The sequence below is a fragment of the Gavialis gangeticus genome, unplaced genomic scaffold (genome assembly GCF_001723915.1).
Source record: "Gavialis gangeticus isolate Ggan-Ray unplaced genomic scaffold, GavGan_comp1, whole genome shotgun sequence".
NCBI lineage: Eukaryota > Metazoa > Chordata > Crocodylia > Gavialidae > Gavialis > Gavialis gangeticus.
In genome coordinates this window covers 30,728,832-30,747,484 of record NW_017729026.1, presented here as the reverse complement: position 1 = coordinate 30,747,484, position 18,653 = coordinate 30,728,832, and the positions used below count along the sequence as shown (strand labels likewise).

The window sequence follows — 18,653 nt, the reverse complement described above, 5'->3', positions numbered from 1 at the left end:
GGGAAACACAAACAAAATGGAATTTTAAAACAGTTAAGAACATTAAGGCCGGTAATACTCAGTTTAATTAAGATGCAAACAGTAGTATACAGCACATGGAACAGTCAATATACAACTATACATTAAAACATGCCTCTAGATAGTGACATACAATCCACTTGCAGGATTTTTTTTTATTTCTTCAAACAGCTTGACATAATGTTTGTTACATGGTAGTATATGCCTTAAAACACTGCACATATTAAGACTGAATACATTGGACCCATCCATACAGACCATGCTAAATTGAAGGTCTTTATTTTGCTTGTATGTGTGTATGTCAAATACATAAACATACTCAGAAAGTTGTATGGGTCTTTGTGCATGTTATACATACATGCACATACACACAAATGTGCACACGCCTTCTTATAAGCTCAAGACAAATTAATAAAACCCTGTGAGGCGGGGTGAGAAAAATACTAACATTCTGTTTGTCATAATCATGCTGTTCCTAGAACTCCAGACATTTTATTTCCATGTTGTTCTCACCCCTCTGTAAGCTTCACATTCTCCATTAACCCCAGCTGTCTCTTGTTTGCATATTTGCAAACTGATACAAAACTATTCAATATAATAGAGTGTCCACATATGTGATATGATTATTGTTAAATAAGAGTGCTTGGGCAGTTTTACTGTTTGAGAAAACAATGAAGCATTAAAAATATTTACATTGCATTTTCAGTAAGAAAAAAATATGAGTATGATGATTTTTCCCTGATGATTGTTAGTACCATGCTGGAACCCTGGCATAATTAGCACTAAGCCCTATATGTTGTTTTCAGTACCTATTCCTATTGTGAAGTAGAAAATTACTTGCATTAAAAGCAAAACAAAACCAAGCAGGAATCTAAGCTGTCCTTGAAATTGGTAAAATTGGACCCCTTTGCCCCTGTAAAAATAGTCCAAAAAAACCCAGTGCTGTTTCTTCTATACCCTAGGGCCTCATAGAATCAGCAATTACATGGTATACACCCAAATGCATCAGAGCACCTAAGAAGACATTGAACCAGAAGTGCACATTTATACTCCGTTGAAGTGGAACTTAAGCAGGTGCTTAATGTTATGCATGTGCTTTGCTAAATTAGAGCATAAATGAATTTAAAGATCAAGATTGTTTTTGGTTATTGAAAGGGAGGTGAGACCAGATGAATGAAATACAGAGTAATCCTGATTTTCCTCTCATTGTACCAGCAGCATGCTTTTGACTTCCATGGAGTTAGTCCTAATTTACTGCAGTGTAAGAGAGTCTGGCTTTTAGAAAGTTTCATTAATCAGTGCATGAATCAGATGCATTTGTGAGTTGCCTGTGATGCAAATCTTTCCTTCCCCCACCTCCCTTCCTGAGAATACAAAAAGGTAAGGAAGCTACAGGTACTGGTGACATGGTGTACTGAGAAAAAGCTTGGCACTACATCTTTGTTCTCAGGAGAAGGAATGGTTAGACTCATACCCTTTTTTATAGCACACAGTGCTGTGACAACAATTTTATAGTGAGACATTCCTGCTAGAGAAGTCACCAAGTCTGCCTTTCACAGTTACATAAAGAGTAGAAAAACCGGTCACACCAATATGGCCATATGGGGGTAGAAGTCTAGCAGAAGCATGAACATAATGAAGGCATAGCTGAAGCAAGGGATTTCAAAATAAACCAGCCTTTTATACATCTTAACATTTAGTCACAAGACCCAGTATTTCATTCAACATCATTCAACCCCATAATCTCACCATTACAACATTTTTTAATAAAAAGGAAACATTCTTATTTACACACTATTTTTAATATGCAGAAATTTTAGTGGAGAGACTTGCTAAACTAATGTACCTTAGCTAATCTCTCCAGTAAGAGAATGGTTATTAAGGCCTGATTCAGAGCTTGTGGAAGTCAATGGAAAAACTCTCATTCACATCTGTGGACTCTGGATCAGACCAGTCATACATGTATTTCCTCATAGTAATCTGTGATGCATCAATGTTTTAGTTACCATTAGCAAATTACAGACTGCAGCAAACAGAGAAAAATGAATATTACTTAGTTATCCTTGTATTCAGTTTTTTGGTGAATACTGTATGTACATGAAAAATGTAAGGAAATTATGTACAAGTTCATTTGATGTGAAAATTACCTTGCAAATCAGCTATTGCTAGAGATATACAGTACTGAGAAGGAAAAGATGTCATTCATTGTTTGATGAGGACAAGAACTATATATATAATACATGTAAAATATCTGCAGGATGTGATGAAAGCAGATCTGCTTATCCAGTCACTGCAGAATCTGTGGCTTATCTAGCAAATACAGTGCATTAAAAATCAAAGCTAACATACCGTGAGTTCAGTTAGCAATACAAAAAAAATGACAGCCATCTACACATCAAATACGCACAAACATGCACCACTAGATGTGGGAACTACTGCTGAGGATTTGGTAGGGAACTCACTGCAGCATTAAAATGTGTAAGCAGGATTTGTGCTATATTGAGCCCTTATTTAAGTCTGCCACTGTCCAGCTGGATAAACGCTGTCTTGTGCTCAGCTTTCCAGCTGCTTGGAAACAGCTACAGAGCCTAATTTGGATCTCAGCACCACTGAATCAAAGGTGTTACTCTGAATTCCTGTTGATGCAACTGAGTTAAGATCTATCCCATGCTATTGCATGTTTCAGGATGAATGATAACTGTATATATGTTACAACACAAGTGCAAGATGGGTGTTTGCACACATCTTTGTGTACTATCCAAACCATTGTCTGCTGTGGGCACTCCTATTCACATGACTCTTCCCCTAATGGGTGGGTGGTGCTAGTTCTCCTCTTTCCCTTGTCTGATGGCTCTGTCCTGCCTTAGTCTCTCCTTACTTCTGATTGTTAGAAATGCTATCTTCAGAGGGCTTGAATGCCCTCTCTGATTAGCCTTTTTATAATAGTGATGTAGGTAAGTAGTGGATATATGATCTAAACCCCTTCAATAGTGTGCTTCAATTCTAAAGTTATCCTGGGAAACATCTGTAGGAAAATACAGTGGTGTAAGGAGCATCTATCAGATTCCACCTCAGGGGAGCAATGTTCTTCCTCTGTAACAACATAGAGGAACCTCTAGGCTTGAGCAGGAGTTTTGAGGGACAATTTTGAGGGTGATAAGCTTCCAGGAAAACTCTAGGTACTAGAGCTGCAAGCAACAGCACTGAGTATAGTGCATTTAATACAGATCCAGTTGCTACAGTTCCAGTGGCGTTCCTTCATAGCTGCACAGTGAACTGTGCATGAACAACCTCCCTCCTGAAGGGCCAGGTGTGGTTATAGCACCTATTGCACAGGATTGCTGCTTATCTGCTCACCTATGACCCAGGTGTCATTTCCATTTGGGCATAAACCCAGTGTAAATTACACTGGAGTAAAGGTGTTTGGTCCACAGGTAGCAGACTTACACATGCAGGATGGAGGGAGGTTGGGGTTTTTTTAGATTTCTAGGGTGCTAGCTGACTGTGGACACTGTGCCTGTATCTGCCTAATGAGCTGCTTAGTACCAGAGGCATAACTGCTGACCATTTCATGCTATGAGGTAAATGTTGAAAAGTAACTAAGGCCCTGGGAGTCAACATAATCATGAGAACAGAGCTGGAGCCATACTGGATTTATCCCAGGGTGCAATGTGTGTTTAGTAATTGGGTGCTGCATAGCTAACAAGCAATTAAACCTCTTAAAAATCCAGGGACAAAGGAATGTTAGGAGGCAGTGGGGAAATATAACAAAAGAGAAAGACGGTGCCCACCATGTAAGTAGGTGATGAGCCCTTCATGTGGTATATACTGCAAATAATAATTAACCAGACATTCAAAAGGTTCTCTTGAAAGCCTTTCATCCTGGCACATTAAAGCCGAGAAACATTTTGTGTACAAAACGAGGAGGAGGTGACAAATACCAAAAAACAAACCAAACCAAACCAAACAAACAAATGAAAACAATTAAAAAGTGTCTTTGGCAGACCTAAACTTGAACTAGAATTTTCTGTGAGCAAAGTCCACTCTGTATTTATCTATCTGAAAGAAGCAGATGAAGGGAAAAGGCTGAAAAATGATGAAGAGAAAAGGGAAGGTGAAACGGTAGGCAGAGGCAGAAAGAGGGAAGGGGTGGGGAAGAGGTCTTGAGAGGTGGTTAAGAAGAATGGAAAGGGGACGAGAAAAACACAGAGAAGAATTAGGTGTTGAGAGGTGAAAGGGGAAGGAAAGAAGAAAAGGAGCTGAAAGGGAGGGAAAGGGAAGGGACACATAGAAAGGAACTGGGGGAAGAAAGAGGGATGTGGACAACATGGAGCGGGTCCAGAGGAGGGCCACTTGCATGGTCAGGGAGCAGCAGGGCAGACCCTATGAGTGTCGCATCCAAAAACTCAGATGAACAGCCAGGCCGCTCAGGCATGCCTATGCTGAGCTGGCTGATCGTGCACCGCGTACATAGCACATGGCAGCTCCTGAGCCGGCTAGCGCCCCTGGGGAGCCAGGAGCGAAAAGCAAGCATTCGCGGGCATGCATGGAAACAGAGAGAAGCACACATGTGACAATATAAGGAGCGAACGTGGTGTCGAGATGTGATTGGCCAGAGTGTAGTATAAAACACCAATGCCGGAAAAGCCACGTTGGAGAGAGAGAAAAACACAGAACCCAGCAACAAGTGCAGCAACGGCAGCTGGCCTGATCGCCCGAGCAGCCGCTCTCCCCTTCTCCTGCAGAAGACGTCCTTAACGCCTTCACGTAAAATCTATCAGAAATGTAGACTGTGTGGTTTTGTCTGGTAATGTATTAAGTTTATGATTAGTTTAAGCTTTGTAATTTTCGTGTTAATTATCGTTGAGAGTGTTATATCTGTTACATATCTGTTAAACATGCCAATCCTGAAAATGAGCCGCTGACCAGGTCTGGGACTAAGGTCTAACTCAGCCGCCCCAAGACTACTACTAAGTAGTTTTGAAAGCAAGGGGGTTGACCTGAACTTCGTGACCCAGCGGACACCCTGTGTGTTAAAGTAATTGCAATACTCTCTCTCTCTCTCTTTCCCTTTTCAAACTGTTACTGTATGAACAAGTTTAGCATTTGTGCTTATGTCTAGTTACTGTCAAAAAATGAATAATAATAATAAGAAAAAACCCTCAGAAATCGTGACTGGTTCTTTCGCCCGGGCCAAGCATTATAAGAACCTAGGAGCCATTTTAGCGGCTCTTCCACAACGAGGAGAGGCTACGGGACCTGAACCTGTTCAGCCTCCACAAGAGAAGGCTGAGGGGGGATCTTGTGGCCATTTACAAACTAGTCAGAGGGGACCAGCAGGCACTGGGGGAGTCCCTGTTCCCCCGAGCACTACCAGGAGTGACCAGGAATAACGGTCACAAGCTGGCAGAGGGTAGATTCAGATTAGACATCAGGAGGCGCTACTTCACGGTCAGGGAGGCTAGGATCTGGAACCAACATCCAAAAGAAATGGTGCTGGCTCCTACCCTGGGGCTCTTTAAGAGAAGGTTAGATGAACACCTTGCTGGGGTCGTTTGACCCCAGTACTCTTTCCTGCCATGGCAGGGGGTTGGACTCGATGATCTGCTCAGGTCCCTTCTGACCCTAGAAACTATGAAACTATCTAGGAAGGCAGGGAAGAAGAAGAGAGGGGCAAAGGACTGGAAGGAGCAAAAAGAGAAGGAAAGTGCCAGGGGCTGTCTTTATAAGCAGTAAGTTAGAAATGGGCATCACAGAGAAAGGTTGGCATAATGATATGTGGGTTAAGGCACTAAACTTGGACCAGGAGATCTGGGTTCCTACTCCTGCCAAAGATTTTGTTCAATGACAGTTGGACAGAAACAGGAAACATGCATGGCAATGTTTTCTCAGCTTCAAAGATTCATTTTTATTAGAAGATTTCACACTGTTTTGTAACAAACTTTTCATAAAAGCTTTCTTGGCATGTCTCAACCAGATCTGCCACAGGCTTCCTGGCTTCCACTTAATGACCCCCTCTGTGTTTCAGTTCCCTTTCTGTCCCTGGGAGAAAAGCTATGAATGGTGTTCCTAACTCTCACCATTGCTCTGCCTTGTCCAATTACGTTCTAAGCTTTTGGGGCAGGAATTGCTATCATGCCTCCACAAGACCTAGCCTAAACCCCCATTACTAAATTATACTGTAATACAAATAATGATGATTATTACTAATAAAAGACAGACAACCCATCTAGCAAACAAGGGATCTTGGTTTTGATCCCCATGAGCACCTAAAGATGGGAGGTCAGATTCTAATCTCATTACATCAGTATAAATCTGGAGGAATGCCATCCATTTTCACAGCAGTGTAACTGAATGACTGGATTCTGCCCTGCTTTCTTAGTTAGATGGCCTTCATGAACTAGCAGCTCTTTTTTATCTCTTATTTTTAGGATTCCAAGCATGGATGAGAGGCACACAGTGGCTTGGGTTCAGTAAGAATACTTGCAATTTACTAGCTTGGATTTTGATTTCTGCTCTATAAGGTATAAATAAGACACACAAGACCCTCGGGTGGTTGAAGATAAGGCCATCAAAGTCCATGAAGTAGCACCAGCTGAGGATCTGTCTCAGGGCTTACTAGCCTACCTGCTCTCTGATATTTTTGGGTTGTTTTGCCATAAGAAAGAATGAAATATTCTTCCTGAAACACAAATTAATTCCAAGCTAATAAGGACATTTCCAGATACTACAGCACATTAGAAATGCAATGAAAAAGACCAACAGACAGGCAGACTTTCTGTTCCACTGAAACAAGGATGCATTAATTTTTTCTTAATACAGACATTTAGTGAATATTTAGGGCTATAAAACACATTACAGACCAGGACACTGTCAAAGGAAGGAATAAAGTTAATCATCTCTCTTTCTGTCTCTATGATGCCAGTTCAGCCCATTTCAATGGTCTTTGTTCTCGCCTTCCTTAACACTTGCACCAAAACCAGTGAAAGTTGTACTGTGACTCTATTCTAAAATGTCTTTACTATTATGTTTCTTTGTCTTCAGCACTTTACTCATTCTTGTTCTTCCATAAAGTGCTGCTAAAGGGGAGTTTGTGGCCTGTATTTTCATCTTCAAAAACAGATTGGCAGCATGATGCCAGCTCTCACCAATTTTAATGAAAACTCAGGACTATAGAGAAATTCTGCTGTGTGCAAGAAGGATTCTGTACAAATCTGGAAGTAGGGCACAGATGACAAGGAACACTAGGAAAACACAGGACTTCCTCCTCTTTAAAACCTGCCCTTCCCAACTGCTTTGCCAGGCTTTTAATTTACTGACTCTGCCACCTGCCTACACAACCAAGCCAGCTTTGCTAACCTACGTATGTGCTCCTCATCTTTCTCCTGTCCAGTTTGACACACTGCTGTTGATTGCATCCCATCCACCAAAAGCAGAAAGAATCTTCAATAGCAGGTGGATTCTTGTTAGTTGTTATTACATTATAACAGTATCCAAAGAACTGAAATAGTTAGTACTGTTGATATGAAAAGGGCCAGGTTTTAAAGGGTCACTAGGACTAGATAACAATAGTTTTATTTTTGAATTCCACTAAAGTTCTAAGATTAGAGTCCTTATGCAGAGAAAATTCCAGTGAAGTCTCATAACAATCAGTGGGCGTTTTTCTTGTTTAAAAGACTACCTGAATAATTTAATTAGCCTTTGAAACAAAACAGAGCAATCATCTTATAGTCACATACACTGAGCAGCTCAATAGAATTTTTATTTCTTGTGATGGGATTAAAGGACTCTAATGCTGAGACCAGCAGGGAGGAGGTTGACCCCTTGATGCATGCACCACCCCAGTACTTTCTTGACAGAAATGGGTGGGCTAGCAATTAACAAAGCATGGAGAGCAGGCAATGACTCCCTCACAGGCTGAGGATACAAACAGCAGGGGAGAAGTTGTATGGGAGTAGAGCTGAAGTATATTAGTGAGCTTCTTCTACCCCCTAGCAATTCAAGCAAGGGAGAAACAGCCCATGTTAGGGGAAAGTTATGTTACACTTAGACCATACTAAGGACACTTAAAATGCAAGCGTCCATATGTTAAAGCTCCTTAATTCATGCTAAGTGCCCTCTGAGCATCTCAAAGTTATGCCTCTTCAGGCAAGGGTTAACTCTGGCTGTGCTACCTAGCTCTTTTTAGGGTAACTTTAGTCTGCTTCACAGAAATAAGACAACAATTAACAAACCTACAGCATCCCAAGATGCACTGCTCCCTCTCTCCCTGCCCCACCCAGTGGGGAAAAAGGCCAGGTGTCCTGGCTCCTAGCCATACCTCTGCTCATGAACCCTTTAGGGGCAAGTCAGAGGTATGCAGGCAAGAAATGATATTAAATCTTTATGTTTGAGAGCTCATATAACATTCTGACTTTAACACTGCTTAACATTCCACATATTTAGTATGGTCTAAGTGTAACATGTAACTTCACCCTTAAATTCTAGTTAATCTGGGACTTGGCTTAAAGCCAGACCTGCTTCATGAGCCAAGTCCTGGTTAATGGTAACATTTACATGGACCTCAGTGAGACCAGCATTTGGCCCAAGGTATTTTATTTAGCAAGATGGGGAAGGGGAACATTTTTCTTTGGACTGCAGCTGAGAGAAGACTGACATGTCAGTCTGAATCTCATGATGACAGTGCATTTCATTATAGCATTTCGTTTTTAAGCAAACCTTATTTCTCTGACCAAAAGCCCATTGCTTAAATTGCAGTGGATCATTACTCATATTTCTGAAAGCAATCCTATCTAAAATGCTGCACGTGCAGTGACTGATCTCCAGTATCACATAAACACGTTCATCAGTTCAGATCCAAGCACCTGGTGGGGAGCCCAGAGACTGGGAACAAAGCAAGACACATCCTCTAAATGCAGATTTGCATAGTTTTAATTCTGAGTCAGGGGAATCTGCTGAAACTGGTGCCAGAATGAAAGTTCTGCTTGAGTCAATCATATTTGTGAAGTACATATGTGATAATACCACTGCAACCACAAAAGAATTTACAACAGGAAGCATCACAGCTGTTGCTTATTAGCATTAGTACAAATTACACAAAGCAAATTGTTAGCAGACATGTTTCCATAATATTTAACTCATGGCAATGAATAAAAGTGATTCCTTCTCAAGGAAAATTTTTAGATTTCCAAGAGAATCAGTTTCCAATTGTCCATGAAAGGAGTGTGGATTAGGAAGCATCATATAACTATTGCAAGGAATCAGAAGCAATGTGCATGGTGATTTGTGAAGATTCACGGACTCAGGCTTAAGACAGCATTTTTTGTGTAGGAATAACAAAATCCATGTACCTTCATTTGATCTAATTACGTGTTGTAAAACATATAACACTTCATGTGTTTCTGTGTTGCACACTGGAGCTGTCTTACCAAGTTTCCTTTTGGAAAAGGACATTGTCTCTGCTGTGAAGCTGTTCTTGCCCATTTGGCTCTCACATTTAATCTGCAAGTTACTTTCCTAACAGCCCCAAGTCCATTGATGTGGAAAAAGCATATACCAGCAGAGTGCTCACTTGTAATGCTAACCCTAAGGGGTGAGTTGGCTAGAAACAGAGAAAATCCATATGTAGAAAACAGTTTGATATACAGAATATAACATGTGACTCAAAGAGCACAGGGTAGTTCTCTGGATTGGAGCAGTGGGTGTGAATCTCCTCTTGCTTATGCTGCTTTTACACCAGTGTAAGTACTGGCTTCAGTGGAGTTACAGGGTTTGGAAAGCAAGCCACATGAGGAGAAATGGTAGGAATTAGGTGCATTTAGTTTGAAGACAAGGCAATTAAGCAGGGGGGACATGGTAGCAGTTTTCAACTACTTGAAAAGCTGCCATAAAAAAGACAGCAAAATATTCTTTTCCCTTGTCATAGAAGGCAGGACATGAGGAAATGGATTTAAACTGTGGGAAAGCATATTTAGAGCAAATTTCAAGAAAATGTCTGGACCATAAAACAGTAGGATGGCGGAACAGATCATGTAGGGAACAGTATTCTAAGTCAGGGCTCACAAAAAAGGGCACCAGGCCAACACCAGTTTAGAGGGGACGCATGAGTAGCAGCCACTGGTGATGCTGCCCTGCTTGCTGTCATGGCCACTCTCTCCCAGGGTACAAAACATCCTAGTTACATCTCTGCTAGGGAAGTTGTGAAATCTCCTTAACTGAAGGTTTTCCAGAAGAGATGCTGTGATGGCTTTTGTCTGGGATGGTTTAGGGGTTGTTGGACCAGATGATACTTTCAATGTAATACTCCTGATGGAAGGCCTCAGTAAAGCTGACTGAAATCAATGGATTTCTGTTTTAATGACTCCAGTGGGCTCAAAAGTCAGAGGAAAACAGAGGCATAGCAAGTTCTTTCAGGATCTGGAGAAGAGATGTATGTAGAAATTATTCTGACCACTGGAGGGGGAAGGGGGGAGAAGGAGGGGAGAGGGAGAGGGAGAGGAATCTTACCTGCCCCAGCTCTCCATACTTGGGCAGCAGCTGCTTGCTACTGCTCCAGCTGCTGCTGCTAAGGGACAGACAGAAGTATGATCTCTCCGGGGAACACTCATAGTGCCCTGGTCTCCCCCAAACCTTAGGTGCAGGGCTATGCCTCCCATGGCAAAGCTTTTCAGGCAGGGGGAGGGTGTTATTCCACCTCACTTTGTCTCCAGTGGTGTACCGGGCATGAAGCAGCACCTGCCTGGTTCCTGTGACTGGGCTGCACAGGGCTGTGCCAGCTGTGGCAAAGATGCCCACAGGGAGGAAGCCATACTGGCATGTCCTCTAAGTCAGTACCCAGGGCTGGTGCCTTCGTTGCTCTAATGGCAGAATATGAGGAGGAGTCACATATTCAGCTTGTTCTCATGCATCCCTGTGATTTCTGGGCTGCAGGAATGACGTGGTGTGGCTCCACCCAGCTTCCGGGCGGCCACTATGGTATCTGTTCTGTTGTTGGCATCCATGCCTCTCCACCCACTGCTCCTGCCATTGAGTTGGAGCTGGGGTAAAGCAGAAGCACAACTAGTGAGAGAGAACGGAAGCAAGGAAGACTCAACGCTGACTAGCGTTATTTGCTCATCCAGACCCCAGCTCTTCCCCAGCCCAGATGCACCAGCATCCTCCACTTTCCCAGAGACAGTACAGCTCATGTTCCTTCGCAGATTCTGTGAATCTTCATTTTTTACCCTCCGCCATCTTTTGGGGCAGAAGGAGTGGAGCTAACTAATGACTGAACTGTGCGCTCAGTTGTTAGGCCTCAAGGGGCAAGTAAGCAGGTTGCCAGACCCTGATGAGACTGATGCAAACAGTTACACACATGCTTTGGTGGGTTGCAGAGTGAGCCTCCTCCTGCCTACAAGTGCTGTGTTCCACTTAACGGGCCAGGAAACAGTCTGATAAAGCTATAGCATGCGTGGCTTCTAGAGAGGCTTCACTGCTGTTTTTGTGAAGTGTGAGGGCAGTGGCACAAGCAGGGTTTGAAGTAATACTTTTTCTGTTATTTTTTTCTCTATATAGTACGGTTGTGCTGTATTTTAAAGGCAAAGCATGTTCTTCAGTGTATCTTTGTGAATTAAGGATCAGCATGGCCCCCAACAGGGACTGTTCAGCTCTGCCTACACAGGAGAACGATATCCCTTCTTACTGTTCCTGTTCGACCATAGCTACTCAGCTAGTCAGACACAGCAGTATCTTCCAGATTGGTCCATCCCAAGAAACAAGCACCTTTCAGGGGGAAGGGTCATTTTCACTAAGGCCCATTTACATCATAAAGAGTACTTTGAGCAGTTACACCAGAGAGATGTACAAGGGCACCAGTGAAAATGAGAATCAGGCCCAGTGTTTCCAACCTTTTTCTCTCTACACCTATAAGCCTGTTTCCTAACAGTCATTTTTAAGCTCCCTACACATTACTGGCATTGGCTAACCGAAATATTACTTTTATTGCTGTTTCTAATCATGCCAAAAATTCAATATTTTTCCTAATGGTTTTTATAATTTGTAATGGTTTGTTTAAATTTTTCCAAGTCATTCCATCTGTAAAAGAGTGGGGGGTGGGGAATGACAGTGTCACCTTAAGACAGCTGACTAGCTATAGGCATTCAGTATATAGTTTAAGGGCACTATATGGCCCTAAGTAATGCTTTGCACTTCCAGTCCCCAGGGTACTGCCTGCATCAGTCATGTTGAGTGAGGCTGTTAACTCTGCAGAGGTAGAAGCTCCCCAGACTGCCAAGCAAGAGGGATTCAGGTTCAAAAGCAAGCTCAGTCCAGGTGAAGGCTGACTGCGCTGCATTCCCATGGGGCAACTCATGAAGCTAAATTAGCTCTTGCCTTGGACACAGGCATTTGTCAATCATGGAGATGAGGCCATGGCAGCAGCAGCAGCCAGTGAGAAGGCAGCATAAATGATCTGTGTTAACAGAACAGGCTGAACTGGCCAGCCATTTTAGAAAGCAAGTAGCAGGGTTGTTAGGGTACAGATCTACTATCCTAAGTCTGGGTGAACTACAATAGCTATAAAACCCACACAGCTTTCTCACATGTCCTTGGATTTTGCCTAATGTTTTTACAAAAGGAAATCCTCATAAAATATTGAAATTGCTTGAAGAAATAGAAATGCCTTTTGATCCAGTTATGATTCGTTTAGGGAAGACAACAGATACACGCAAAACCTGGACGCACACAACAGCTTTGATGGATACATACACACACCTTTTTGGAATGGTTCAGAAATATACATAACTTGATTGGCTACACTCTCAAGTGAAAGCTATGAACAGACTAACAAGCAAAGCAATTTGCACATGCACAATCTAAAATAGCATCTAATTTGGAAGTGAATGACATGCATGTTCTGACTTTTTAGTGCTTGTTCAGAGGAAATGGCCTGACACGTTTTACACTGGCAGACCTATTTAACTATGCTTGTTGACAAGACTTGAAAGGGAAAAATTAGTTCTAATTGCAATATTGCCACAATAATTTTTTACTCCTAATTGCCTTTCAGTTAAAAACACGCAATAAGGAATTCCTGTTGTATGCTACACCTTTATGCCATAAAATCCATTAAAAAAGCCCCGAGGACAAAACATTAAATATCATGGCTTCAACAGTCTGTCATACTTAAAAGTTAAATATAAAACAAAACAGCACCACTGGTTATATATACAAAATTCATACAAGAGCATATGGAAATTCTTTCAGCATATTAGATGTAAAAATATCACTGCTGTTAAATAATTTATAAATATTGTGTTGTGATTGTTTTAGGCTTCTGATTGCTGTTCAGTTTGAATGACTAAAGGAGATGAAAGAACATGAGAGAAACTGTGTTACAGGTTGGAGCTGTGCAGGAATTAAAGATTTGGTTTTGGAAAAATTCTGCAATTTGGAAAAGTATTTTCAGGATGACATCAAATTTCAAAATTTGTCACAAAATGAACATTTTGTAAAAAGTATCTGAGCTATCTGAAATGTTTTCCTTCAATTTCACCTTTTTGTTAAAAATGATGATCTAAAATTAATTTCAAAAGCCAAATTAGTTCTGAAATTTAAAAAATCAAAATGTTTCATTCTAAAATGCTGAAATATTCTGTTTTGACACTATTCAAGCACTTAGTTTCAATTTAAAATAAAATGTCATTGCTAGCAATATATTTTCACAGGAAGTTTTACTTTTGACAAAAAGGTACTTTTCAATGGAAAAACACTATTGGAAATGTTTTACTCCACTCTGGAACAAGGTATTTTACAATGAGGGTGGGCATTTAAGGAATTAAAATAGGAGTTCCTTTTAACAGAGATGGGTTATATCAAAGAACATGTAAGAAAGCTAGATTGTCTTTAGATTTTCTGAGGATGACACTCCAGATATTTCAAGAACCTTACACATTTTGAGGCTCTGGCATTTAGAGTAGATTAAATAAATATTGCAGGAAAATGACTCAACCCTGAAAACTACAACAGTGAACAATGAACTGTACAACCTTCATGTTGGTGCAAAGATATTTACATCTCAAACTAACATCTGGCAGAGTAGACTTTCAGTCTCTGCAACATGCATGTAAACTGATGCAGATTGGTGTAACGTTCCAAAACTGATTAAGTTTAGATTTTAGTAAGTTTCATGGTATTACAGAAATTTTATTTAACACAGTTGCTCAGGTTTTCAATTCTAACAAATTTTCTGTTGAAAACTGGTCAGACATTTGAATATCCAATCCTATATACATGTCTATAAGTAACTTTTTTCATGGGAGTAGCCATGAAAAGCCATGAAAAGCCTTTGAGGCACCGCAAAACACAAGTGTGCGTTTGTGTGGACACAGCCTATGAGTTCAATGAAGCTACTTGTAGGAGTAAAGTTACTGACATTCATAAGTATTTTCAGGATCATGCCCTGAATTAGTATCTTTTGGCAGAGTGAGCTTTATTCTACAAAGTATTTTTGGTAAAAAAAATTTCTGTACAAATAGAATGGGTGGTGTGATTGGATCACCGTCACACACAGGTTCAGGAAACTACTATCAAAGTTAGATTGAGTCTGGCTATAATAAAGCCTTAATATCTCATGAAGCTAAATCCTTGCTAAACAATCTGGATACCCATTAAAGATAATAATGTTTAAACTGAATAACTGATGTCTGTTTTTGATAAATCACAAATTTAAATGAGAACATGTAGGCATAGCCAACATATAAGTTACTTACTAATTTTTCAAAAATATACTTCTCTTGGCATGGCTACATAGACCGTGGAAAATCATCTTTTTGGTTTTTATTTGGTGCAGAAGGACATTATTTTAAACTTAAGACCTTAAGCCCAGCACATTTGCATATGTGCTGAAAGTTAACATGATTACCACAATAGTAGCTTCAGTCAGGAAATAGAATATCTTCTTTCTAAATCTAACAGTGCTGCAAATTTGCAATGAGCATTGTGTTTTCAGCTTCGGGGAATATTTCTACCATATCCCTGTTTAAGGGTGCCACAAGTGTGTGCCACCTAGGAATGGCTCTAGGAAGGTAGCAGACAGTTGAGAATGCCAGAGACTGGGAGTTATCCACTCTTCCTTACATTTTATGAGGAGCATCCTTTCTAAATTACTGTCTGTGTTTTGGTTTGTTTTCTTAATTAATTACCTATGAATGGTGAAGGGTTGACCACTGCAATTCCATAATGTGCGCATGTTAGATGTAAGGTGGCCCCAGCATACCAAACCACCATGTCATCACAGCTACAGCCTGAAATGTATTAGGATTTTCCCTCTAGTGGGAAGACAAAGTACTTAAACTTCCAAAAAATGTTTTTAAACAAAAGAGTTCAAGTTTTCCAGATAGTGCAAGACGTGGGGCAGTTCCCAACAATAACTGACCAGCAAAGAAAATTAACTTGGGACTTTTTCCCAGGCCTGCTGTGTCAGTGTTGTTGCTGGCTTTGCAGTATAGCTACAACCCTGATGATAGCAATGCCCCAGAGGCTGACAGGCAGCTAATAAGTGACTCTTCTTCAGCCTTTCAACAATACTGAATGTATGCCAAAGCTGTATTTGTTTCTGATTTTTCAAGTCAAATTACAAAAATAGGACTTACTATAATCATAATAACAATACTAATGGTACAAAATAAGTATTATAATTATATACTTTTTGGAAAATCATTAACAGAAATACCCAAAAATACCCCATTGGAATAAAAAAAGCTGAAGATGCACAAGTATTAAAAAAGACAAAGTCCTTTGTAAAAAAGAGGGGAAAACAATTAGCAAATGGTCATATTTCTGTAAGGCAACACATTACCTTTAGTCTGCTCTCTTGGAGATTTCATTCAGATTGTGTCATTAAGAAAATGTCAGAATTTTGCTTGCTTGAGTTTATCAATGTGGTAACAAAGTTTCAGTGCTGGTCCCAATTTCAGCCCCAGGTATTTCATGATCATGTCACTTTTCAGCAACAGCAAAGCATTGCCATCAATCTCCTAGTTTAGAGAGAGAGAAAAATCAGGATAAATCACCCACAAACAGTGCTGAAAGAGCAAGAGAGCAGATGTTTCTGTGAAACGGAGGTATTATCCAGACACGTTACTTCATCTCCACTAGGATGAAATTTCTTCAACTTGAATTTTCATTACCGTTTCAAAATTTGGAGGTGGGGAAAGAAAAAAATCCCAAGGAATTTTTCACAGTGCTTCCCTTTGTTCAAACAATTATAAGGCTTGTTAACATTTTTCAAATTTCAAGTTATGAAATTAAAAACAAATCATTAACAATCATTTTTAAGACCATGTAAGTAAATTCCTGCCCCTTTTTTGGACTACTTCTAATTTTGAAAAAGATGCAGAAGATATGAGATCTTGTGGACTGATCACAGCACTGGGCTTCAGAACTCCAGATGTTAATCTTTGCACTGCCACAAAGTGCCTGTATACTTCAGAGCAAACCACTTAATGTTTTCCATCTCTGTTTCTTGTCTGTGAACTGGTGCTAACAATAACTTAATCACTTTATCAGATTTTTGTGGGACTCAAATTAGCCAAAGGGCCAAATTTATCCCTGATATAAATTAATGAAATTCCCATGCAATTTAGCTGCTTAACTCAGGTCCAGTGACTTCAAAGCCCAGCAGTGATCAGATTTTCCGCAGCTTGTGACCCTGCTTCAGGCTTTCAACTACAGAAAGTCTCCCTTGGGAATGGCTGAAGCAAAGACAACGGTAGGGGAGGTGGGAGATCCATTGATTCAGTAGCCACCCCTGACAGAATTCCTGTGGACCCTTGGTCACATATAAAGCCACCCTTGATGGAAAAAACACAGAAAAAGGCCATAGTGGTATCAGTCACAGCCCTCCTTGGTTGTTTCCATGTTGTGGAGGTAGACCAGGCCATGGGTGTTACCTCCCAACACCAATTTAAAGAATTAGTCACAGTGAGTGTAAATTAATGCGCAAGCCCTGATAGTCACTTTTAAAATAATAGAGCAGTAGATCGTATGGCATTCTTTGATTTTTCTATTTTTCCCCCTTCCTTTTGATGGCACCTACCTGCTATACCTGCAGTGCCAAGGCTAAGATTAGTTGACGAACAGTGATTTCAGGTACTTTTGGGCCTGTCAATGACATTAAGTGCTTCAAAGTAAATTATGCACCTGCTTCGTAGAAAAAAATTAATATACAGGAAGATATGGCTAAAGTTAATGGACTAATCACTTGTCCCTCACTTCTGGGATCTCCACACTAGATTTGAAGGTTGAAGAATTGCAGGGATATATAACTCATTGGCTTAATTGAATTGAGGTGTGTTGTAACTTCTATAAATATACAAATTGTCCTTTGCAATGGATGACAAGGGAGATTTTAGTGACCTTTAGCTTGGTGTTGAGTGCCCTTTAACTTGGTCCCATAAATGCTATTGGACTATGGGTGCTATATGGAATCCTATAATACTGTTGACTTAGGTACTGCTGATAGTACTTCAGAGCAGGGTAGATTTGCATCTTATATAGACTAACCTAAGTAGATATACAAGTGAGTTGTAGTTTGTGCTATACATGTCAACTTTGATTAGTCTATAAGGTACAAATCTATTCTGCCTTCAATTTGACTTCAGACCAACATGGCTAACTACATCTCATACTTCAGAGCACTATGCCCTAGCCTGTGTTTGTTTTTTTTAAATCATATAATCACTTGCTATATGGCAAAATAAAAATCTGACATTTTTATACTAGACAGACTTTTCAGTCTAATACTAAAATTTTCTCTTTGGGTGAAGAAGAGTAGGGATCTCCCTTTATGACTTAGATGCTGATGATGCTCTCTATATCCCTCCCTTCCCTTCACCCCGTTTGTTTTCCCAATACTATTCCCCATTGCTAGTTTCAAAGCCTCATGTCAAATAAACTGTCCTTTTAATCGGTACACAGCTGAATCAGACCTGTGCTGAATCACCACAGCAGTCTGCATGGCCAGTTTGTATGATGCTTTTATAAATTTGTTTATAAGACAGTTGTGAGCGACTTGTAATGATCAGTGAATATAACCCAACACTTTAATTGCCTTACCTGCCTTTAGGTACATATTTTATGTTAATAAAGATAGGGCCTTGAACTCCCAACCCAAATAACTTACTATAGAATGACAAAAGACATTCCCTCCTACCTACATCAGGGAGTACAATACTTTCTGGCTATTTTCAGCCCTTGCTGACACAGGAAACTAGAAACTGGGTCTAGAAACTGACCATCTCTCTTGATGATTTGGAACACCCAACATCTGGTTGGACTTTGGTGAGTCTTTTCATTTAGGCTAGGGGTGCATCATTAGAGATTTTTGGGGCTGATACTGATAACTGATTTTTTAAGGAGGAATATTGGCTAATACCAATCCAATTTCTGAAACGCAGCCTGGCAGCTTGAAGAGCAGCGTCCAGCTGGTAAGTCTGTTGTGGTGAAAGGGAAAAGGAAGGGATGTGGGGAGGGGGGTAGATCGAGGTCCCTGCGGATGAGGGAGGGAGTGGGGTTGGGGCTGGGGCAGGTACTGTCCAGCTGGGGTGGGGAGGGGTGGGTGTGGGACAGAGCCACAGCTTGTCCAGGGGTAGCTTTCC

The 18,653-nt window shown here is 40.7% G+C and overlaps 1 protein-coding gene across 1 annotated transcript in view; it reads right to left on the bottom strand.

Moving 5' to 3' along the window:
• Positions 1-13,681: 13,681 nt before the first annotated feature.
• Positions 13,682-18,653, bottom strand: part of SCML4 (sex comb on midleg-like 4 (Drosophila)) — a 104,354-nt gene continuing 99,382 nt past the window's right edge. Inside the window, exon 6 of the mRNA XM_019520133.1 lies at positions 13,682-16,031. Coding sequence (XP_019375678.1) covers positions 15,906-16,031 — 126 coding nt within the window. The 3' untranslated portion in view covers positions 13,682-15,905. The remainder of the gene's footprint in view (positions 16,032-18,653) is intronic.